The following is a 23,766-nucleotide window of genomic DNA, read 5'->3' as shown; positions in this document are numbered from 1 at the left end:
CTAGTCCCTCAAAACTGAGCCTGATGACCAGGGTGGGTAACAGCACCCCAGAATGGGTCCTCACATACCAGTAGGGGCAATGGCACATCTAAAGTTGGTTCTGGCAACCCAAAATGGGTCCTGAAATCTCAAAATGGATCTCGGCACCCCAGGATGGGCAATGACACTCCAAAATGGGTTCTGGTGCCCCAAAACAGATTCTGATGCCCCAGCATGGACAATGGCACCCCAAAAGTTGGTTCTGGCAACCCAAAATGGGTCCTGGTACCCCCAGATGGACAATGGCTCCCCTGAACGCCTCCCCCCCTCCTCCCTCCTCCCTCCCCCCAGTGGGTCCTGGCAGCCCAAAATGGGTCCTGATGTCCCAGAGTGGACAATAGCACTCTGAGAACCCTGGTGCCCCAGGCAGGTCCTGGTAGCCTAAAACAGATCCTGGCACCTCAGGGTGGGTCCCGACACCCCAAAACATCCCCTGTCCCCCTCATGGACACCACCAGCCTCATCCTGGGGGATGCCTCCCCCCTCCAGACCCCCATTGCTGCCCCTATTTTCCCCCCAACCCCCTCCCATCCCCAGGTGGGCAGTCACGGTTGGGGGCTTCATTGGGTTTATTGGGTTTATTGCAGGACCTCAACACCCCCCATCCATGCACCGGAGGTGTGAGGGGGATCTCACGGGGTGGGGGGCACCCCAATAGCCCCCACCCCATCCTGTAGCTTGGATAGACACAGAGAGACAGGGGACAGATGGACGGATAGCGGGGTGCTGGCTCAGGGTGCCAGGGCAGAACAATGGGAGGGTCCCAGGGAGTTGCATTCCTTTTGGGGTCTCCGGGGGAGTGTAGGGGGGGCTCAGTTGGTGAGGACATCAGCACACTCAGACACCAGCTTGCCGTCACGGGTCTCGATCTTCTTGATGACGATGGCACGGGATTTGGGGACAGCTGCACTCTCCAGTGCCGGGGGAGTCACAGTGTAACCTGAGGAGAAGGAGCTCCCAAAGCCCCCCCCAAATCCTCCTGCATGGAGAGGGGGTGCAGTGGGTGATGCTGAGCACTTGGTGAGTGTTGGGGGTGGTGAGTCCAACCCCTGTGTCCCCCCCTCTTACCTGAGTACCCCATGGTCCGGGTGTGGATGCTGAGGTTCTGCATTCCTGACTCCAACCTGGGGGAGAGAAGGGGGTGGGATTTAGGGAGGTGGGGGAGAGATGGAAGGATGGCAGGAAAGCCGGAGGGAGGGAAGTGGGAATGGATAGATGGAGGGGAGAGAAGATTGGAAGGATGGAGGGAGAAGGGGAGGGAGGGAGGAAGGGAGAGGGAGAAAAGAACACAAGGAGGGAGGGAAGGATGGGGGATAGAGAGAGGGAAGAAAGAATGGAGAGGGGGGAGGGAGGGAAGAATAGAGGGATAAATGGAAGGAGTGAAGAAGGGGGAAAGAGAGGGAGGAAGGAATGGAGGGAGGGATGGAGAGAGGGAGGGAGAGGGGAAGAAAGGATGGAGGGACGGTGAAAGGGAGGGTGATGGGGGAGGGAGGGATGGAAGGAGGGAGAAAGAGAAGAAGGGAAGAATGGAGGGAGGGGTGGAGAGTGGGAATGAGGGAGTGAGGAATGGAGGGGTGGAGGGAGGGTGGAAGGGAAGGAAGGAATAGAAGGATGGATGAAGGGAGGGAGGGAAAGAAGGAGGGGCAGAAGGATAGAGAAAGGGAAGAAAGGGAAGGAGGGGAGGAGGGAAGGAAGGATGAAAGAATTGAGAGAGAATGGAGAGAGGGAATGAGGAAGTGAGGAATGGAGAGAGGGAGGGAGGGAGGGATGGGTTGGATGGATGACGGGTGAATGAAAGCATTGGGGGCACAGTGGTTTGGACATGGGCTGAGAATGTGAGATGGGCCCAGGATCTGGGGACACACTCTGGGGGCTCAGTTTGGGTCCAGGGCTCAGTGCAGCATGGAGGGACACGGGAGCTGAATTTGGGTTCAACAGCCGAGAGCTGCCCAGGGAGCAGGGATGTGGTGTGGCCTCCATGGCACAGGAACACCACCATCCCCACAGCATCCCATAGGACACAGCACACTGCACACCCCATGGATTCACCCCCTGGTGCAGCATCCCACCTGCTCTCTTCGCCCTCCAGCAGCTTCCTGTAGGTCGCAATCTCAATGTCCAGTGCCAGCTTAACATTCATCAGCTCCTGGTATTCGCGCAGCTGCCGGGCCAGATCCTGCTTTGCCTTCTGCAGAGCCGCCTCCAGTTCTGACAGTTTGGCTCTGGCATCCTTCAGGGCCATCTCCCCGCGCTCCTCTGCCTCTGTGATGGCCGTCTCCAGGGTGGCTCGCTGCAGGGCAGGACATTGGGGCAGGAGGGGGTTACATTGCATGAGGGTTTGGGTAGTCCCTGGACCCCAGCATCCTCCTTGCTGCACCACATCATCCTCCCCTTGCACATTAGTATCTCTCTATTGTATCCCAGCAGGCCCCCTTTACACTCCAGCTCCCCCCCAATGCATCCCAGCATCCCCCCTCTTGCATCCCAGCTTCTCCAATTTGCACCCCAACATCTGCCCATTTGTACCCCAGCTTCTATCATTGCATCCCAGCTTCTTCTTTGGATCCCAGCATCCCCTCGTTGCACCTCAGCTTCCCCTCAATGCACCTCACCATCCCTCCTTTGCACCCCAACTTCTGCAAATTGCATCCCAGCACTCCCCCAATGTACTCCAACATTCCTCCCATATCACCCCAGTTCACCCTATTGCATTGCAACTTCCCTCCAGTGCACCCCAGCATCCCACCCATTGCATCTCATCTTCCACCACTGCACTCCAGCTTCCCCTTTGGACATCAGAATCCCAACCTGGTACCCCCAGCTTCTCCAAATTGCACACAAACATTTCTCCAGTGCATCCCAACATCCCTCTGGTTGCACCCCAGTTCAGCCCATTGCATTGCAGCTTCCCCCCTTGCATTCCAACATTCACCTCTGCACCCCAACTTCTCCAAATTGCACTCCAGAATTCCTCTCTCTTTTCATCCCCCTATTTCTTCCCCCTCCCCCAACTTGCACCCCAGCTTCTCCCCATTGCACACCAGAATCATCTTTGCAGAGTGCAAAGGGGCTGTGGGAGGTTGGGGTGCTGAAGGCATGGAGTGGTGAGGGAGAAGAGGAAGAGGAACAATAGATGGAAGAAGAGGAGGAGGAAGAGGAGAAGGAGGAAGAAGAGGAGGAGAAAGAAGATCAGAAAGAGGAAAAGAAGAGGAAGAGGAGGAGGAAAAGGAGAGAGAAGAGAGAGGAGGAGAAGAAAAGGAGGAAGAGGAGGACAAAGAAGTGCAGGAGGAGCGAGAGGAGGATGAAGAAGAGGAGGAGGAAGAGGAGAAAGAAGAGGAAGGAAGAAGAGGAGGAGGAGGAAGAGGAGAAAGAAAAGGAGGAGGAAAGAAAGGAGAAGGAAGAAGTGGAGGAGGGGGAGAAGGAAGAGGAGGAGGAAGAAGGTCAGGCATAGCCAGGCAGGATCCAGACCTGGTTCTTGAGCACCTCGATCTCAGCCTGGATCCTCTGGATCATCCGGTTGAGCTCGCCGATCTCGCTGCGGGTGCTGCGCAGGTCGTCGCCGTGTTTGCCAGCCGTTGTCTTCAGCTCCTCATACTGCAGGAGCACAGAGCGGGGTCAGGAAATCAGGGATCAGGGGAATAACAAAATCACAAACTCACAGTGGGACTATGAAATCTCAGGATGCCAAAATCAAGTGGTCATGGGATCCCAAAGTAATGAATCCACTGAGTTGTGGGACCACGAGATACCGGGATCCAGATATTGCATCACTGTGAAATCATAGAATCGTGAAACTGTGGAATCAGAGAATCATGGAATCGTGGAATCACAACCTCATGAAATCATGGACTCTCAAAATCATGAATCCATGGAATGGTGGAAATGGCTGAGAAACAAAATCATGGAATGCTGGAATCACAGAGTCCTGAAATTGCAGAATCCCAAAATCACAGAATCCCGACATGACAGAATCCCAAAATCTTGACCTCATAAAGCTACAGTGCAGTGGGGATGGGGACAGCCCCATGAGCTCTTCTTCCTCCCAAAATCTGGGGCAAAACAGCCGAGGCGAGCCCGTGCCCAGAGGAGTGCTTGGGGCCAGGGCTGCGTCACACCGGGCCGGGCTGCGACTCGCCCACGCCGCAGACACCACGAACAGCGCCTGGCCCTGGGGCTGGGATGTGGGGCAAGGGCGGGAGCGTGGGGCTGGCGAGACGGCGGTGGGGAGCGGGATGGGGAGCGGGACGGGGAGTCTGGGGCATGGGACATCCCCAGGGCAGGGTGGGTCCTGGGGGGTGGAGAGTGTTATGGGACGGGTGAGGGTCCTGGGGAGGGGGGAGCATTCTAAGTCATGGAGCATCCCAAGAGATGAAGGATCCCAGGGGGAACAAGGGATGGAACAGCTGGGGGCATGGATGGTGTGACCCAGGGGATGGAATGTCCCAGGGGATGGAGAGACCCAGGGGATGCAACATTCAAGGTCATGGATCCTTCCAAGGGATGGAAGATCCTTGGGGACAGAGTATTCCAAGTCATGGAGGATCCCAAAGGATGGAGACCCCCAAGGGATGGAAGACCCCCAAGGGATGGAGGATCCCAAGGGATGGAGGATCCCGAGAGATTGAGAATCCCAAAGGGATGGAGATTCCCAAAGAGATGGAATTCCCAAGGAGTGGAGATTCCCAAGGGGTGGAAAACTCCAAGGGATGGAGAACCCCAAAGGGGTGAAGGATCCCAAGGGATGGAGACCCCCAAGGGATAGAGGACCCCAAAGGGATGAAGTTTCCCAAAGTGGTGGAGGGAGCATTCTGAGGGACAGCTCCTCCTCGGGCACAGAGGAACCCAAAAGGACAGAACATCTTCTCGGGAAGAGAACATCTTGGGACATGGAACATCTCAAGAGACAGAGCACAGAATCCCAGCAGATGGAGAATCCCAAGGAACAGAGCTGGGGTGAGCCCGGAGCATCCCCCCATCCCTGACCCTCACTCCCCACCCCTCACCTTGCTCTGGTACCAGGTCTCAGCCTCCAGCCGGCTGCGGTTGGCGATGTCCTCATACTGTGCCTTCACCTCTGCAATGATGCTGTCCAGGTCCAGGCTGCGGCTGTTGTCCATGGACAGCACCACAGAGGTGTCGGAGATCTGAGACTGCATCTCCCGCAGCTCCTGCAAATGGGGAAGGAGATGGGGCTGAGCTGGGGGTACCGCCCCCTCCCTGATGCGGTGGTCCCACGGGGGGGCTGCTGTGAAGCCCCCACCTCATCATAGAGCTGCCGCAGGAAGTTGATCTCATCCGTCAGACTCTCCAGCCGTGACTCCAGCTCCACTTTGCTCATGTATGCTTCGTCCACATCCTGGGGTGCGGTAGCAGAGGGTCAGCTCCCACTGCCTCCCAGCCCCATTATCCCCAGACCTATTGTCCCCAGACCCACTGCCTCCCAGCCCTATTGCTCCCTAGTCCCATTAACCCCAGTCCCATCAGTCCCCAATCTCATTACCCCCAGCTCCATTGCCCTCCAACCCCATTACCCCCGGCCTCAACACCTCCAGCCCCACTGTCCCTCAGCCCCATTGCCCCCCAAGCCCCACTTCCCCCAGTTCCATCAGCCTCCAGCCCCACTGCCCCCAGCTCCACTGCATCCCAGCCCCATTACCCCCAAACCCATTGTCCCTCAGCCCCATTGCCCTAAATCCCATCAGTCCCCAATCCTACTCCCCTCAGCTCTATTGCCTCTGTCCCCATTGTCCTCCAGCCCCACTGCCCCTGTCCCCAAGACCTCCAGCCCCACTGCCCCCCAGCCCCACTGCCCCCAATCCCATCAGACCCCAAACACACTGCCCCCAGCCCTATTGCCCCTGGCCCCATTGCCCTCCAGCCCCATTGCTCCTATCTCCAAGACCTCCAGCCCCACTGCCACCCATCACCATTACGCCCAGCCTCACTACCCCCAGCCCCATTATTCCTAGTCCCATCACCCTCAGCCCCATCACTCCCAGTTTCATTGCCCCCCAGCCCCATTACCCGGAGCCCACACACCTTTTTCAGCAGCACAAACTCATTTTCCTTCTCAGTGCGGTGGTTGATCTCCTCCTCGTACCTGCAGGGTAAAGGGCTTGGTGTGGGGACATGGGACACAGAGGGGCAAGGACATGGGGACATGGGATGTGGAAGGAATGGAGGACATGGAGAAATGGGGATTTGGGATGTGGAGACCCAGAGGTACAGGGACATGGGGATGAGGGACAAGGGGGCTATGGGGAGTATAAGGACAGGAGACACAGGGACACGGGGGCCATGGGGATCCAAAGATGCAAGGACACAGGGACACACGGGGTGTGGGGACACTGGGACCCAGGGGTACAAGGACATGGGGATGTGGGGCATGGGGAAATAGGAACTTGGATGTAGGGATATGGGGTATGGAAGGAATGGGGACAAGGGGACCTGGGGATACACAGAGATGAGGGAAAAGGGGAGATGTGGGGACAGGTGACAGGAGGATAGGGGGATGTGGGGACATGGGGATGGGGGGACAATGGGACGTGGGGACAATAAGACATAGGAACATGGGGATATGGGGACAAGGGAACACAGGCACAAAGGGATAGGGGGACAATGGGACGTGGGGACAATAAGACATAGGAACATGGGGATATGGGGACAAGGGAACACAGGCACAAAGGGATAGGGGGACAATGGGACATAGGGACATGGGGACATGGGGATATAGGGATATGGGGACATGGGGACAAGGGAATGTGGAAACAGGGGAACATGGGGACAAAGGGACAAGGGGACATGGGGAGCCCCTTCCCAGAGCATTGGGTCAATCACCCCATAAGCCAAAGCCACCACAGTGCTGCTCGGAGGGGACAACCCCATCCCATCCCACCACCTGAGGGCCACCTGAGGTCCCCCCTCCTCACTTGTTCTTGAAGTCCTCCACCAGTCCTTGCATGCTGCCCAGCTCAGCCTCCAGCCGCAGCCGCTCCTGACTCAGCACCTCCAGCTCCCTCCTCAGGGATCCCACGTAGCCCTCGAAGAGCCCCCGCAGGTCACTGCGCTGTGGCTGCTGAGACTGCAGGAGACTCCATTTGGTCTCCAACATCTTGTTCTGCTGCTCCAGGAACCGGACCTTGGGGAGAGGAAGGATACAGGGGGGGTCACGGTGCTGTGTGGGGTACGAGGATGGGGATGGGGAGATGTTGGGTGTGGGGTCACAGAGGCACTGGGTAGGGGGATGGGGGGATGTAGGGACACAGGGATGTGGGGATGTGGGTATTCAGGGATGTGAGGACATGGGGATGTGAGTATATGGGGACATGGGGACATGGGATATGGGGATGTGCGGATGTGGGGTCATAGGTGTTGGATATGGGACACGGGGATGTGCGGATGTGGGAACACTGGGATATGGGGACATGGGGTTGTAGGTATATGGGGATAGGAGGGTGTGGAATGTGGGGTCATGGAGGCATTGGAAATGGGGACATGGGGAAGTGGGATACAGGGATGTGGGGTTGTGGTTATATGGGGACATGGGGACATGGAGAGGTGAGCATATGGGGAAAGGGGGATGTGGGTATCTGGGGACATGGGGGCATTGAGACATGGGGCTGTGAATATATAGGGACATGGGGTTGTAGAAATGTTGGATATGAGGATGTGGGGACATGCGGACACGGGGATATGGGGATGCTGGATATGGGGACACATGGAGATGTTGGAGGTGGGCAAGTGGGTGAGTGGGGATATGGAGTTGATGGCATTGGGATATGAGATATGGGACATGGGGGTGGGATTATGGGGACACAGTGATGTGATGCTGGTGGGGGACTGATTGCAGCAGAGGGGGGCAAAAAGGGGACAATGGGACAGAGGGAGAATGCCACCACCCCCCAGGTCACACCCCCCACCACTCCCCACCCCTCGGCTTTGTCACCATGTCTGGTACTGAGATAGAACATAGATGTACCCCCAGAGTGTCCCCAAGGGGGACAGCAGGTCCTTTAGGGGGTCACAGTGTCCCCAGGGAGGTCCAAAATGGGTCTAAAATGTGTGCAAAGGGGTTGGCAGGTTCCAGAGGGGAACATGATGTCCCCAAGGGGATCTCAGTATCCCCAAAGATTTCCAAACGTCTCCAGGATGTTCCCAAGGGGTTTAGAAGGTCCCAAAGGGGACAAAGGGGTCCCTGGGGGGGGGTCTCAATGTCCCCAAGGGCTTCAGTATGCATCTGAAGGAGCTTGGAGGTCCCCAAGGGCTCAGGGAATCCCAGAGGATCAAAAGGGGGTCAGTAAGTCCCTAAGGGGGTCTCAATGTCCCCAAGGGGCTCAGTATGTCCCCAAAGGGCTTCAATGCCCCCAAAGGGCTTTCAATGCCCCCCAGAGGACTCAGCAAGTTCCCAGGGGGCTCAGAAGTCACCATGGGGGTCACAGTGTCCCCAAGGAGGTTTCAATGTCCTAAAGGGGCCAAGGATGTCCCTAAGGGGGGTCTTAATGTTCCCTCAATAGCCCTAAGGGGACTTGGGATGTTCACAAAAGTGTCTCAACATCCCCAAGGGGTTCAGGAGATCCCTAAGGGGTTCTGAAGGTCGTTAAGGGGATCTTAATATCCCCAGATGTCTCAATATCCCTAAGGAGGATTGGGATGTCCCTAAGGGGCTCTGGTGTTCCCTAAGGGCGTCGCAATGTCCCAAGGGGCTTTCCACGCTCCTAAGGGGGCTCAGGATGTCTCCAAATGTGTCTCAGTGTCTCCGAGGGGGTCTCAATATTTCCAAAAGTGTCTCAGTGTCCCAAGGGTCTCAGGAGGTCCCTAAGGGGGTCTCAGTGTCTTCCAAAAGAGTCTCAATGTCCTTAAGGGGGACTCAGTGTCCCAAAGGGGTTCTCAATGTCCTTAAGGGGATCTCAAGATCCCTGAAAATGTCTCAGTGTCCCCTAGGGGGGTTTCAATGTCCCTAAGGGGGGGCTCAGGAGGTCCCTAAGGGAGTCTCAGTGTCCCCAGAAGTTTCTCAGTGTCCCTAAGGGGGCTCAGGATGTCCCTGGGGGGGTCTCTCAGTATCCCTGCAGGCTCAGAGTGCCCCCGCAGCCTCGCAGCCATCTCCCACCTCACCCCCAGGGGACTTTAGGGTTACTCGAGCTCAGGAAACAGCTGTGACCCCCTCCCTCCCTCTCCCCACTCCGGATGCCACCCCGACACAATGGGGGCAGCTATGGGGTGGCCTCACCTTGTCGATGAAGGAGGCAAAGCGGTTGTTGAGGGTCTTGATCTGCTCCTTCTCCTCCTTGCGCACCTGCTGGATGTCGGGGTCGATGTCCAGGTTAAGAGGGGTCAGGAGGCTCTGATTGATGGTGACGGCTGCGATGCCACCCCCAGACACGGTCACAGGACCCCGCTGCATCCCCCCGACCCCAAAACGGCTCCCACTGAGGGTGCCGAAGGCTGAGGCCGCGCTCATCCTCACTGCGGGGCTGGCGGTGAAGGAGCGGGAGCTGAAGGATCGGACCGGGACGGCCGAGCTGCTCCGCACAGATTTCCTGGTGATGGTGACGGACATGGTGGGGTCAGGGGGGCTGAAGTTGTAGGGTTGGAGGAAGGCTGGAGGAAGGTCGTAGGGTTGGAAGGTGGTTGTAGGGTTGGAGAAGGTTAGAAGATGGTTGTAGGGTTGGAGGAAGGTTAGAAGATGGTTGTAGGGTTGGAGGAAATTTAGAAGACGGTTGGAAGAAAGTTATAGGGTTGGAGGAAGGTTGTAGGATTGGAGGAAGGTTGGAAGGTTGTTGTAGGGTGGGAAGATGGTTGGTAGAAGGTTGGAAGGAGGTTGTAGGGTTGGGAGAAGTTTGTAGGACTGGAAGAAGGTTGTAGGGTTGGAGGAAGGATGGAAAATGGTTGTAGGGTTGGAAGAAGTTCGGAAGAAGGTTGTAGGGTTTGTAGAAGGTTGGAAGATTTATAGGACTGGAAGAAGGCTGGGAGGCGGTTGTAGCGTTGGAAGAAGATTATAGGATTGGGGGAAGGTTGGGAGGTGGTTGTAGCGTTGGAAGAAGATTATAGGATTGGGGGAAGGTTGGGAGAAAGTTTTGGGAAGGCTGGAAGACAATTTGGAGAAGGGTTTTGGGAAAGGTTACAGGAGAGTTTTGGGAATAGTGTCGGAGCGCCGTGCTGCGCAGGAGGGAGGGAGCTGTGGGGCGGGAGGTGGGCCGGGCTATGGGGCGGGTTATGGGGCGGGCTGCGCCGTGGGGCTGCAGGAAGGGCCGCAGGACGGGTTGTGGGGCGGGCAGGAGGACGGCTGTGGGGTGGGTTGCAGGACAGGTTGCAGGATTGCGGTATGGGTTGCAGGACGGGTTGTAGGATTGTGGTAGGGGTTGTAGGACAGGACGGGCCGGCTGTGGGGCGGGTGAGTGGGGCTGCATCCTGCCGCCCAGGGGAGGAGCGCTGTGCTGCTCCGTTAACCCCTTCAGAACGGCCACAATCCGCTGTGGCTTACTGGGAGCTACTGGGATCTGCTGGGATCCATTGGGGTTGCTGTGGCACATTGGGTCTACATCGTGTTCACTTGATGTGAATTCAGCGCTCAGCCACAAATGCAGCCCCTGTGTCCCCCTGCACTGCCACCCACCATGACATCCACCTGCAGGAGTGTCCCCAAATCCCAGCCCCTATAGGAGTTCCTAAAGTCTGTCCCCACATCCCATTCCCAAAGAGTCCCTGAAGCATGTCCCCAAATCCCGGACCCACCTCGTGTCCTCAGCCCATGTCTGCACTGCTGTGTCCCCAGCACATCCCTTCATCCACATGGAGAAGCCCCAGGGAGCTCACACTATGGGGAGCAGTGTTGGTCCCACCTTCCTATCCATGTCTTACCATGGCCAACAGTTCAACCCCATCCCATGATGGCCATCTGTCCCTGTCCCACGATGGCATCCAACCACTATCTCACCATGGCCACCAACCCATCCCTGTCCCGCCTCCACCAACCTGTCTATCCCACTATGGCTACTAACCATTGTCCCTCTACGGCCACCAACTCTCCCTGTCCTACTACAGCCCCTTGTTCCTGTACCATGATGGCCACCCATTCTTGTCCCCCTGTGGCCACCAATCCATCCCTATCCCATCATGACCATTTCTCCCTGTCCCACCATGGTCACCGACCTGTCCCTGTCACATCGTGGCCTCCTTTCCATGTCCCACAGTGGCCACCTGTCCTTGTCTCACCATGGCCACTAACCTGTTCCAGTCCCACTGTGGCCTCCTGTCCATGTCCCGCTATGGCCAACAACTTGTCCTTGTCCCACTGTGGCCACCAACCGCTGTCCCACCTGGCCACCAATCCATCCCTGTCCCAGCCCCCACTGGCCTGGCCAGGAGAAGTATCCCCACATCCCAACCCCCAGGAGATGCCCCCCTCCCCCACTCCCCCCCCCCCCCGGCCCTATGGAATGTCCTCCCCCACCCCACACAGCCCCTCCCAGAGCCACCCTTATCTCAAAGGAATTCCCAGTGCTCAGCGCCGGCGGGACGAGAGGGGGGGAGCTTGAGGGGGAAGGGGGTGGATGGGGGCAGGGGTCTGTGGGCTGTGTGAGACCTCCCTCCGATCCCTGCAATCCCAGGAGGGGGTGGGGATTTCCCATAGAGCCCCCCTACAAGTGGGGTAACTAAGGCACAAGGGGAAGGGGGAAACCCTATGACCCCCCCCCCACTTTCAAATGGGGAAACTGAGGCACGAGGGATGGGAGGGTGCAACCCTATGAGCCCCTCTTACAATTGGGAAACTGAAACACGGGGAGATGGGCACGTCCCCCATAGGGCAGCCCCAGCCCTATAGCACGGGGGAGGTTCCCCACGCCAGCGCCCATAAATTCCCCCCCCCCCCACAACACCGAAAGTGACAACAACCAGCTCCCCAGCTTCCTTCCCCCCTCCCCCGTGTGTCACCCTGAGGTCCCCACCTCAATATTCCCACAACCCACCCCACCCCCCCTCCGCCGAGCTTGGTGACCCTTTGTTGTCCTCCCAGGGTGGGGGTTGGGGTGGAATTTTGGGTGGGGGCCAAAGCTCTGCGCCTGCCTTTGTTTGCGCTGGGCTGGGCTGGGCTTTGGTGACGGGGACAGCGCTGATGGGCTGGTGGCCCCCACGTCACCACGTCACCGTCACCGTCACCATCACCTGCCACCCCCCCTTCACCGAAACACCCATGGGTGCTGCAGCATCCAAACACAGATGGAGGTTGAGGTGTGCCCGGGGTGGGTCCATCGGGGCTTCAGGTGGCACTTTGGGGGCTCAAGGTGGCACCTTGGGGTCTTCAGGTGGCACTCTGGGGGCTCAGGGTGACACTATGACATCTTCAGGTGGCACTTTGGGGTCTCCAGGTGGCAGTTTGGGGGCTCTAGGTGGCACTTTGAGGGCTCAAGGTGGCACCTCGGGGGCTTCAGGTGTCACTTAGGGGGCTCAGGGTGACACCATGGGGACTTGAGGTGGCACTACGGAGTTGTGAGGTGGCACTTTGGAGGCTAAAGATGACACTGTGGAGCTTCAGGTGACACTATGGGGGCATCAGGTGGCACTTTGGGGTCATGAGGTGACACCCTAGGGGATTCAGGTGGCTTTTGGGGGCTCAAGGTGAGAACTTGGGGGCTTCAGGTGGCACTCTGGGGGCTCAGGGTGACACCATGGGGACTTGAGGTGGCACTATGGGGTCATGAGGTGACATCCTGGGGGCTTTCAGGTGGCTCTTTGGGTCAGGGTGACACCACCTTGGGGTCTTCAGGTGGCATCATGGGATCATCAGGTGTCACTTTGGGGGCTCAAGTTGACACCACGGGGTCTTCAGGTGACACCATGGGCTCAAAGTGACGCCATGGGGTCATGATGTGGCACTATGGGGTCGCAAGATGACACTCTGGGAGCTCAGGGTGACACTATGGGTCTTGATGTGGCACTATGAGGTTATGAGGTGACACTTTGGGGGCTTCAGCTCATGCAAAGGTTCATGCTTGTGCAAAGCTGTGTGTGCATGTGCAAAGATCTCTGTTTGTGCAAGGGAGTGCACTCCTGCAAAGTCATGTGCTTGCGCAGTTTAGTGCTCATGCAAAGGCCTGTGCTTGTGCAAAAGACAGTGCTCATAAGACATGCTTGTGCAAAGGTGCATGCTCGTGCAACACAGCAGTTCACACGCAGAGGTCCGGTTTGTGTAAGGGAAAGTGTTTTTGCAAAGTTGCACGCTCGTGCAAAGTGTGCACTCGTGCAAAAAGTGCACACAGCCATTTTTATAGCAGGGAGTGCTTTTGAAGCAGCGTGTGCTCATGGAGAAGTGTGTGCTTGTGCAAAGCATGCCCTCGTGCAAGGATGAAAACACATTCTGGTGCTGAAATGCCCATTTTTGCAGCAGGGAGAAGCTTGTGAACACCGCAATCTTACATGGAGGTGGACGTGTGTGCTGCACACATGCAGAAGTGAACGCTTGTGCAAAGGCATGCAGTCGTGCAAAAGTGCACAGTTCCCTCCCCCCTCCCCCCCACATCCTTGTGTGCTCAGCGATGGGACGATAAGGGCGGAATGTGGTGCTGATGCATCTCTGAGCCGGGAGATAAGGGAGGGGAGGGGAGAGGGGGGAAGGGGTCCAGCGGGATAATGGGGGTAGAGGGTGGGATCCCAAGGAAACCCCAGAGTGCCCCCCAAAGTGCCCCCCAAAGTGTCCCCAGAGTGTCCCGAAGGTGTTCCTTGGAGTGTCCACAAAGTGCCTCCAAAGTGTCCCCAAGGAGACCCCAAGGTGCCCCCAAGGTGTGCCTAGGGTTTTCTTGGAGTGTCCCTAAGGTGTTCCCAAAGTATCCCCAAAGTGTCCACATGGAGACCTCGGTGTCCCGAAAGTATCCCCAAAGAGACCCCAAAGTGCCCCCAAAGTGTCCCCAAGGAGACCCCTTGGGTCCCCCTAAATATGTGGAGCTGAGTCCTGGTGCCCCACAGCGCAGTTTGCTGAGCCATGTCCCTGTGGGGCTGCGTCCCTGTGGGGCAGTGGGGCTGTGGGGCTGAGCTCTCCCTGCCCCTCCCCCCCCCCCCCCACGTTCCCCCCTCCCGTTGCCATTCCCAAAGGCACGGGATCCGGCCGCACCTTCCGGGGATCGGCGTAGGGCAAACGGTTCTTTGGGGCCGCCCCCTGCTTGGCACTCCCTATAAATCCCCGCCACCATCCATCCAACCGTCCACTCATCTGTTCGTCCGTCCATCCGTCCGTTCATCCGTCACCATGAGCTTGTCCCGCAGCACCACTTTCTCCACCTCGTCCCGCACCGGGAGCATCCGTCGCCTCGTGCCCCATAGCAGCGCTGCCAGCGTCTACGCCGGGGCCGGGGGGTCAGGGTCCCGCATCTCCATCACCCGCACTGCCAGCACCTATGGGGGTGGCTATGGGGGCGGCTATGGGGCAAGCTATGGGGCTGGCTATGGGGCAGGTTATGGGGGTGGTTTGCTGCTGTCTGGGTCTGGGGTGGTGCAGAACGAGAAGGAGACGATGCAGGATCTGAACGAGCGCTTGGCCACGTATCTGGAGAAGGTGCGTAGCTTGGAGAACAACAACCGGCGTCTGGAGGTACAGATCCGGGAGAGCCTGGCCAAGAGGGGACCCAGCACTCGTGACTGGGGGAACTACTGGGACACCATCCAGCAGCTGCGTGATAAGGTGAGGGGTGTGACAGGGGATGGGGTTGGGGTAGGAATGGGAATGGGGTTGGATTAAGATGGGAATAGAAATGGGAATGGGCTTGGATTAAGATGGGGAGGGGTTGGGGTAGAAATGGGAATAGGAATGGGAATGGAGTTGGGTTTGGGGTTGGGGTTGGGGTTGGGGTTGGGATGGGGTGGGATAGGAATGGGAATGGGGTTGGGGTTGGGATGGGAATGAGAATGGGGCTGGATTAGGATGAGGATAGGAATGGGAATGGGCTTGGATTAGGGTGGGGATAGGAATGGGAATGGGCTTGGATTAGGATGGGGAGGGGTTGGGGTAGAAATGGGAATAGAGTTTGGGTTGGAGTTGGGATGGGGATGGGGTGGGACAGGGTGGGAATGGGAATAGGAATGGGGCTGGGGTTGTGTTAGGTTGGGGATGTGGTGGGATAGGAATGGGAATGGGGTCGGGGTTGGAAAAGGGATTGAGTGGTATGGGAATGGGAATAGGAATGGGATTGAGGTTGTGTTAGGATGGGGTGGGGTTCGGGTAGGAATGGGGAAGGGAATGGGAAGGGGAATGGGAATGGGGTTGGGTTAGGATGGAGATGGAGATGGGATGAGAATGGGATGGGAATGGAAATGGGGTTGGGTTAGGAGGGGGTTATTATGGGAATGGAAATGGGATTGGGTTAGGATGGAAATGGGGTGAATTGGGATGGGGATGGGAAGGAGATGGGGTTCGGGTGGGGATGGATTGGGGTAGAGCTGGGAATGGGTTGAAGTTGGGTTGGGGATGGGATGGGAGAGAGACTGGGATGGCAGTGGAGTTGGGATTAGGATGGGGATGAGGGTGGGATGAAGATGGGGTTGGTGTTGGGATGGGGTGGGGTTGGTGTTGGATTGCAGTTGGGATGGGGATGGGAATGGGAATGAGAATGGGGTGGGGTTAGGATGCAACGGGGTTGGGGATGGAGATGGTTTTGGGTTGAGTTTGGTGGGGGTGGGGGTGGGAAGGTTGGGGCACTGGCACCACATCCCCTGGGCCCCATCAGTGTGTCCCCAGTTCTTGGCATCACATCCCCAGGGCTCTGCCAGCGGTTGTCCCAGGGTTAAGCATTAACCTGCATGGTGTTGGGAACGGGTGGACTTCGCACCCGGAGCTGAGCCAGGGAGAAACAGTCCTGCGGGGTGGGGACGGTGTGGGGCACCCAGTGGGAACACCACGTGGGGCTGTGACCAAGCCCATGGGGGATGAGGGAGGGGGGTTAATTAATGCTCCTTTGTTAAGCAGACGAGCCCCACAGCCAGTGCTGCCCTATAGAACAGTGGGGTCACCCCTTCCTGAAGTCACAGGGGAAAGAAATGGGGACAAGGACATGGATGAGAGTTCACTGCCAGCCCCCCCCCTCTCCGGGGCACACTGGGGAGATGGAGGGGAATCCACTGGGGGGTCCTCACACTCTGTGACCCCAAACCTGCCCCACAGATCTACGACTGCGCGGTGGAGAATGCCCGCACCGTGCTGCAGATCGACAACGCACGGCTGGCAGCCGACGACTTCAGGGTGAAGTGAGTGACACAGGGACAGCAGGGGTGGGAGGCTGGGGTGGGGGCATGGATGGGGATAGGGCTGGGATGGGACTAGGATGGGGATAGGGCTAGGATGGGATGAGGACATATATGGGAATTGAGATGGGATGGGAATGTGGAGAAAGACGTGGGTGGGAATATGGTTGGGAATGATAGGATGGGATGAGATGGAATGGGATGGGATTGATGTTGAGATTGAGATGAAAATGGGATGGTGATGGGATGGAGATGAGATGAGATGGAATGGAATGTGATGGGATAGGATATGGGTGGAATAGGATGGGAATGGGAAAGGAAGGGGATGGGATGGAGATGGGGATGGAATGGAAAAGAAAAGGGATAGGGTGTGATTTGTGGAATGTGGATGGGATGGGATATGATGGAGAAGGGAAAGGGATGGGATAGGAGGGGATGGGATGGGGTTGGGGTATGATTCATGAAATAGGGATGCGATGGGATGGGAATGGGATAGGGATAGGGATAGGGATAGGGATAGGGATAGGGATAGGGATAGGGATAGGGATAGGGATAGGGATAGGGATAGGGATGGGGTGCAATTTGTGGAATGGGGATGGGATGAAGAAGTGAAATGGATGGGATGGGATGGGATGGGATGGGATGGGATGGGATGGGATGGGATGGGATGGGATGGGATGGGATGGGGTTGGATGGGGATGGGGTGTGATTCATGGAATGGGGATGGGATGGGAATGAATGAGATGAGAGCAGAGAGAGGAATGGGAATGGGGATGGGAATGGGGATGGGAATAGGGCTGGGAATTGAGATAGGACGTGGATGGTAACAATAACAAAAACAGAGATGAGGACATGGATTGGAATAGGGATGGGTACACAGACAGGGATGGGAGAAGACAGAGATGGGACGGGTGGGGAAAGTGATGAGACGGGGATAGGAATGGTACTGGGGACAAGGTTAAGGATGGGAGTGAGTTTGGAAATGGGGACGGGATGGGGGCAGAAACAGGGATGGGAATGGGGACAGGCATGAGAATGAGGATGGGAATGTGGTAGGGAAGGGGACAGGAGAGAAACAGATGAGAACATGAGTGGGATATGAAGCCAGAGATGAGGATAGTGATGGGGACAGGGATGGGACAGTGAGAAGTACAGAGACAGGAATGGGAAAATGGACAGGGACATAGATGGGAATAGCGTTGGGAATGGGGTGGGATGAGGATAGGGATGGGGTGGGGATGGGAATGGGAATGGGAATGGGGATGGAATGGGGATGGGGATGGAGTGTGATTCACGGAACGGGGATGGGGATGGGATGGGATGGGGATGGGGATGGGGATGGGGATGGGGATGGGGATGGGGATGGGGATGGGGATGGGGATGGGGATGGGGATGGGGATGGGGATGGGGATGGGGTGTGATTCACGGAACAGGGATGGGATGGGATGGGATGGGATGGGATGGGATGGGGATGGGGATGGGGATGGGGATGGGGATGGGGATGGGGGTGGGGATAGGGATGGGGTGGGATAACAGACCAGAGCCGGTGCCATGCAGGTACGAGGCAGAGCTGGCCATCCGCACATCCGTGGAGAGCGACATTGCGGGGCTGCGCAAGGTGCTGGATGACACCAACATGGCACGGCTGCAGCTGGAGGGGGAGATCGAGGCACTGCGTGAGGAGCTCATCTTCATGAAGAAGAACCACGAGGAGGTGGGGTGGGGCGGCATCAGGGACACATCAAGGACACATAGAGGACACATTGGAGACACATTGTGTACACATCAGGGACACATTGGGGACACGTTGAGAACATGTTGGGGGCACATTAAGGACATGTTGGGGACACATCATAAACACATTGGGGACACACTGGTGACACACTGGGGACACGTCAGTTACACATTGGGGACACATTGGTGACACACGGTACACATTGAGGACACGTTGGGGACACATTGGGAACACATTGAGAACATGTCAGGTGCACATTGGGAACATGTTAGGGACACGTTAGGGACACACTGGGGACACTGTGGGAACACACTGAGAATGGATTGGGTACACTGGGAACATGTTGGGGATACGTTAGGGACACACTGGGTACACATTGGGGACATATTAGGGACATATTTGAGACACACTGGGAACATACTGGGGACATTTTGGGGACACATCAGGAACACATTGAGTACACATCCGGAAAGTGTTGAGAACACATTGTGTATACATTGAGGACATAATAAGGATACATAGGGACACACTGGGGATATGTTGAGAATGCACTGGGTACACATTGAAAACATGCTGGGGATGTATCAGGGACACAATGGGGACACATGCATTGGGGACCTACTGGGGACATGTTGGGAACACATTGGGGGCACACTGGGGACACCATGGGAACATATTAGGGACACACTGGGGACATGTTGGGAATGTATTAGGCACACATTGAGGACACATTGGAGACACCTTAGGGACACAGTGGGGCACACTGAAGACATGTTAGGGATACATTAGGGGCACAGTGGGGACACACCGAGAACACACCAGGGACACATTACAGACACACTGGGGACACATCAGGGACACTCTGGGGACATGCCTGGAACACATCACGGAATTGTTAGGGACACATCATGGACACGTGGGGACAAACGAGGACCTGCTGTCCCTTGGCAGGAGGTGAACGCACTGCAGGGCCAGGCAGCCTCCGCGGGGCTGACGGTGGAGGTGGACGCACCGCAGGCACAGGACCTGGGCCAGGCACTGGCAGAGCTGCGGGCTCAATACGACGTGTTGGCCAAGAAGAACCTGGAGGAGCTGGAGAAGCAGTGGGGGCAGCAGGTGGTCCTACAGTCCTAGGGGGTCTTTGGAGTCTTTCAAGGGGTCTTTGGGGTGTTCCTATAGTTCTCAGGGTGTTCCTATAGTTCTTCGGGTGTTCTGGTGGTCTTTGGGGTGTTCCTACAGTCCTTAGGGTGTTCCTATAGTTCTTCAGATGTTCTGGTGGTCTTTGGCTGTTCTTACAGTCACTGGGGCATTCCTATAGTCCTTGTGGTGTTCCAAGGGCCTTTGGGATCTTTCAAGGTGGTCTTTGGGGTGTTCCTATAGTTGTTGGAATGTTCCTATAGTCCTTGGGATGTTCCAGTGGCCCTTGGGGTGTTCTGGTGGTCTTTGGGGTGTTCCTATAGTTCTTGGGGTTTTCCACTGGTCTTTGGGGTGTTTTAAGGGGTCTTTGGGCTGTTCCTACAATCCTTGGGGTGGTCTGTAGGGTGTCCCGGTGGCCCTCTGAGTGTGTCAGTTGCACACAGGGCACGTCCCTTGGGGGACACCCCATTCACAGGGAGCACCAGGCCCATAGTAGGGACATTCCCCAGTGCTGTCCTTACCCAACGTTAGGGACATCCCCCAAACAATGGGGACCCCACAGTGGGAGCATCTTCCAATGCAATCTTCACCCAACACTGACAACCCTCCTTATGGGCTCAATTTTGCTGACTCCCCTGGACCTATTTGTGCCCCCCACTCCTCCCCCCCAGATCACAGAGACTACGCTGGAAGTGACACAGAGCACAAAGGAGGTGGACACAGCACGGAGCCGATTGCTGGAGCTGCGCCGCTCGGTGCAGAGTCTGGAAATCGACCTGGATGCCCTGCACAGCCAGGTGACCCCAAAGCGTGACCCCACAGCCCCCCGGTCCCATAGAGTAACCCCACACCCCTCTCATCCTAAAGAGAATGACCCCTACTGCATCTTGGCACTGTAGAGTGAACCTACAGTCCTCTGACCCCATAGAGAGTGACTGCACAGCATCTTGATTCCATAGAGTGACTCCACAGCCCCCAACCCCATAGTGTGTGACCCCATTGGGATCTCAACAGCCCCCCCTGTCCCATAGAAGTGTCTTGTGAGACACCCAGCCCCTTAAAATGTGTCTCCATGGGAGTCCCTGCCTCCATGAGCCACCAATCCCATAGAGTGCTGCTCCATGGGGGTCCCACCAGCCCCCTGACCCCAAAAAGTACAGCTCCATAGCGGTCCCAAAAGCCCCCAGTCCCATAGTGCATTACTCCATGGGGATCCGACCAGCCCCCCCAACCCCATAGAGTACAACTCCATAGGGTTCCCACCATCCTCCTGATCCATAGAGTGGAACAGCATGGGGGTCCTGTGAGCCACCTGGCCCCATAAAGTGTGGTTCCATGGGGGTCTCTGTCCTCATGAGCCCCCAAACCTGTAGGGGGTGTCCTCATGGAGGTTCTGTGAGGCATTCAGCCCCATAAAGAGTGACTCCATAGGGCTTCCTGACCCCAGGAGTCCCCAACACCATAGTGCATGATCCTATGGTAGTCCCTCAAACCACTCAGTCCCATAAGGAGTGACTACATGGATGTCCCTGATCCCAAGAGCCCCCAGCCTCATAGAGAATGACCCCAATGAGTGAGGGAACTGGGGGCGGGGGGGTGTTGGGCCCCCTACCCCCACTGAGCTCTTGGGGTCACACTGCAGAACGCGGGGCTGGAGGGCAGCCTGGCAGAGACGGAAGCACGATACGGGGCGCAGCTGGAGCAGCTGCAAGGCCTGATCCTGCGCGGGGAGGAGGAGCTGGCGCAGGCACGGGCAGAACTGCAGCGTCAAAACCGGGAGCACTGCGCACTGCAGGATGCCAAGAGCAAGCTGGAGGCTGAGATTGCCACGTACCGTGCGCTGCTCGAGGGAGGAGAGGGGTTCAGGTGGGACATTGGGGGTGGCATCACTGTGGGACTGTGGGGCATCTGGGTGGGGTGAGAGCCAGTGTTGGGATGTGTAGGTCCTGGCCTCTGTGGTCCTCTAGGGGTAGTGAAGGGACAGTGAATGGACAACAATGTCATCCATCAGTGTTGAGCCCCAGTGCTGAGCAGTTCATGTTCTGACCTCCATGACCCTATAAGGACAGATAGGGGACAGTGATGGCACACAGTGGGGTGAGCCCTGGTGTTGGGATGTCCATGTCCCATCCCCTGGAATGTTTGGGGACAGCAAGGGGACAGTGGTGACATTCAGTGGGGAGAGACCCAGCACTCGGTTGTGTAGGTCCTGACCTCTGTGGCCCTAAAGGGACAGAGAGGGGACAGTGAGGGGACAACGATGACATCCATCACTGTTGAGTCCCAGTGCTGGGAAGTCCAAGTTCTGACCTCCGTGACCCTATAGGACAGATAGAGGGGAGAGAGGTGGCATTCAGGGGTGAGACCAAGTGTTGGGATGTGCAGGTCCTGATCTCTGTGGCCCTATGGGAATAGAGAGGGGACAGCGAAGGGACAATGATGGCATCCATCAGTGTTGAGCCCCAGTGCTGGGAAGTCCACATTCTGACCTCCATGACCCTATAGGAACAGACAGGAGACAGTGATGGCACACAGTGGGGTGAGCCCCTGTGTACTCCTTTAGGGACAGAGAGGGGACTGTGGTGACATTCAGTGGGGTGAGACCAAGTGTTGGGATGTCCACGTCCTATCCTCTGGGATGTTTGGGGACAGCAAAGGGGCAGTGCTGGGATATGCAGGACCTGAACTCCATGGGTTATAAGGACAGAGAGGGGACAGTGGTGGCAGTCAGTGGGGTGAGCCCTGGTGTTGGAATGTCCATGTCCCATCCTCTGGGATGTTTGGGGGCAGCAAGGGGACAGCGGTGGCAAGCCCCAGTTCTGGGATGTGCAGGTCCTGACCTCCGTGGCCTTATAGGGACGAAAAGGGGACAGCAGTGGCACCCCTTAGGGATCCTATAGGAATAGCAAAGGGACAGCGGTGACACCCAGTGGGGATTCTGTAGGGACAGCAAAGGGACAGTGGTGACATCCACCAGAGATGAGCTGTGGGTACATACACGTCTGTGTCCTATCTGCTGGGACATTTGGGGACAGCATAGGGACAGTGGTGGCACCCAGTGGCCAGGCACCCCAGCCCCCCCCCCCCCCCCCCCCAGCCCCGATGTCCCCTCCAAGTTCCTTGGGGTAACAATGGGGAAGGGTGGCATGGGGCTGAGTGACATGGGGGTGGGTGATATGGGGGTGGGTGACACAGGTGGGTGACATAGGGGTGGGTGACACAGGGGTGGGTGACAGGAGTGGGTAACAGGGGTGGGTCACATAAGGGTGGGTGACACAGGGGTGGGTGACATAGGGGTGGGTAACACAAGGACACTGCTGCCCCACAGCCTGCAGGATGCTCTGGGGTCAGAGGGGACGGTCACTACGCAGCGCAGCACCCAGAGGACGGTGGATGGCAAAGTGGTGTCTGAGAGCAAAGAGGTCAAAGTGCGCAGCTTCTGAGGGGGGATGGCGAGGTGCCACCCCCTGCCCCACAAATAAAGGAGCAAAGTGACAAAGATGGGGCTCAGCGTAGTGTGTGCGGTGGGGAAACTGAGGCATGCGTTTGGGGAAGGGAAGGAGGGGTGGAGATATGGGGGAGGGGAGGGAAGGAAGAAGAGAAGGATGGAGGTACAGAGAAGTGGGGATGAATGGAGGGAGGGATGGAGAGAGAGAGAGGGAGATAGAGAAGAAAGAATGGAGGGAGGGAGGGAGGGAGGGAAGAAGGGAGGGAAGGAGGGATGATGGATGGATGGATGGATGGATGGATGGATGGATGGATGGATGGATGGATGGATGGAAATGGAGGGAGGGAGAGGTGGGGAGAGAGGCAGGGGGAGGGAAGAAGGGAGGGAGGGAGAAGGATGGAGGGAAGAGATGGAGGGAAGAGATGGAGGGAGGGAGAGAGGTGGGAGGGATAGAGAGATGGAAGGAAGGAGGAAGGTATGGAGGGAGGGTGAGAGGGTAGGAGGGAGGGAGAAAGGGAAGGAAAGAAAGGAAGGAAGGAAGAGAGGAAGGGGTGGGAGAATGGAGGGAAGAAGGAATAGAGGGAGAGAAGGAGGGATGGATGGAGAGAAGGAGGAAAGGAGAAAGAAGAGGGGAAGAGAGGGAGGGGGAAGGAGAGAGGGATAGAAGGAAGGAGATAGGGAGGGATAGATGGGCAGATAGATGGAGGGAGAGATGGAAGGAGAGAGGGAAAGAGGGAAGGAGAGAAGGAGGGATGGATGGGTGGATGGAGGGAGGGAGGGAGGAGGAAAGGAGAGAGAATGAGAGAGGGAGGAATGGGCATGACCATTCATTGCACAGCCCCAGCAATGCATAGGGGAGTGATTGCATATTGCACAAGGGGAGGAGTGGTTGTGCATTGTACAAGTGCCAAAAGTGCATGGGAAGGATTGACCACATATTGCACAAGAAGTGGAAGTGCACAGAGGTGCACATCACTGTGCCCTGCACAATGACTGCTGGTGCAAGGAGGAGCATGATGATGCATTGAACAAATTATATGATCCATTGAACACCGGCAATGCTGGTGCAACACACGAGAAGCAGTAGTGCACCATACGTTGCACAAGGGGCCACGTTGCACAAGGGAGTGGCTGTGTGTTGTACATGGTCTGGTGGTGCACAGGGGGGAGTCATGATGCA

The 23,766-nt window shown here is 57.1% G+C and overlaps 2 protein-coding genes across 2 annotated transcripts; one reads left to right on the top strand and one right to left on the bottom strand.

Moving 5' to 3' along the window:
• Window positions 1–598: 598 nt before the first annotated feature.
• On the bottom strand, window positions 599–10,227 carry KRT8 (keratin 8). The gene is made up of 9 exons (XM_031603246.2): window positions 9,266–10,227; window positions 6,969–7,177; window positions 6,079–6,139; window positions 5,300–5,395; window positions 5,043–5,207; window positions 3,508–3,633; window positions 2,109–2,329; window positions 1,108–1,163; window positions 599–1,018 (listed from the first exon to the last, which is right to left on the bottom strand). The coding sequence occupies exons 1-9, from the start codon at window positions 9,593–9,595 to the stop codon at window positions 852–854; spliced, it is 1,431 nt and encodes a 476-aa protein (XP_031459106.2). The 5' UTR covers window positions 9,596–10,227; the 3' UTR covers window positions 599–851.
• A 3,993-nt stretch (window positions 10,228–14,220) lies between these two features.
• KRT18 (keratin 18) lies at window positions 14,221–22,637 on the top strand. Its single transcript, XM_031603248.2, has 7 exons — window positions 14,221–14,710; window positions 16,187–16,269; window positions 17,824–17,980; window positions 18,953–19,117; window positions 19,810–19,935; window positions 20,781–21,004; window positions 22,467–22,637. The coding sequence occupies exons 1-7, from the start codon at window positions 14,279–14,281 to the stop codon at window positions 22,579–22,581; spliced, it is 1,302 nt and encodes a 433-aa protein (XP_031459108.2). The 5' UTR covers window positions 14,221–14,278; the 3' UTR covers window positions 22,582–22,637.
• The last annotated feature ends 1,129 nt before the right edge of the window (window positions 22,638–23,766 follow it).

This window comes from Phasianus colchicus, chromosome 33 (genome assembly GCF_987193195.1).
Source record: "Phasianus colchicus chromosome 33, bPhaCol1.hap1.1, whole genome shotgun sequence".
In the NCBI taxonomy this organism is placed as follows: Eukaryota; Metazoa; Chordata; class Aves; order Galliformes; family Phasianidae; genus Phasianus; species Phasianus colchicus.
Note: the sequence above shows the minus strand (reverse complement) of the source record. Positions and strands in the feature narration are given on the sequence as shown.

Coding starts and splice junctions, on each gene's coding strand:
- KRT8 (XM_031603246.2), bottom strand. CDS start 9,595: ATGTCCGTCACCATCACCAGGAAATCTGTGCGGAGCAGCTCGGCCGTC. Junction 3,634..5,042: donor AGACCTGGTACCAGAGCAAG/GTGAGGGGTGGG, acceptor GTGCTCCTGCAG/TATGAGGAGCTGAAGACAAC. Junction 1,164..2,108: donor CTGGAGGGCGAAGAGAGCAG/GTGGGATGCTGC, acceptor TCTCTCCCCCAG/GTTGGAGTCAGGAATGCAGA.
- KRT18 (XM_031603248.2), top strand. CDS start 14,279: ATGAGCTTGTCCCGCAGCACCACTTTCTCCACCTCGTCCCGCACCGGG. Junction 17,981..18,952: donor TGAAGAAGAACCACGAGGAG/GTGGGGTGGGGC, acceptor GTCCCTTGGCAG/GAGGTGAACGCACTGCAGGG. Junction 19,118..19,809: donor AGAAGCAGTGGGGGCAGCAG/GTGGTCCTACAG, acceptor CCTCCCCCCCAG/ATCACAGAGACTACGCTGGA.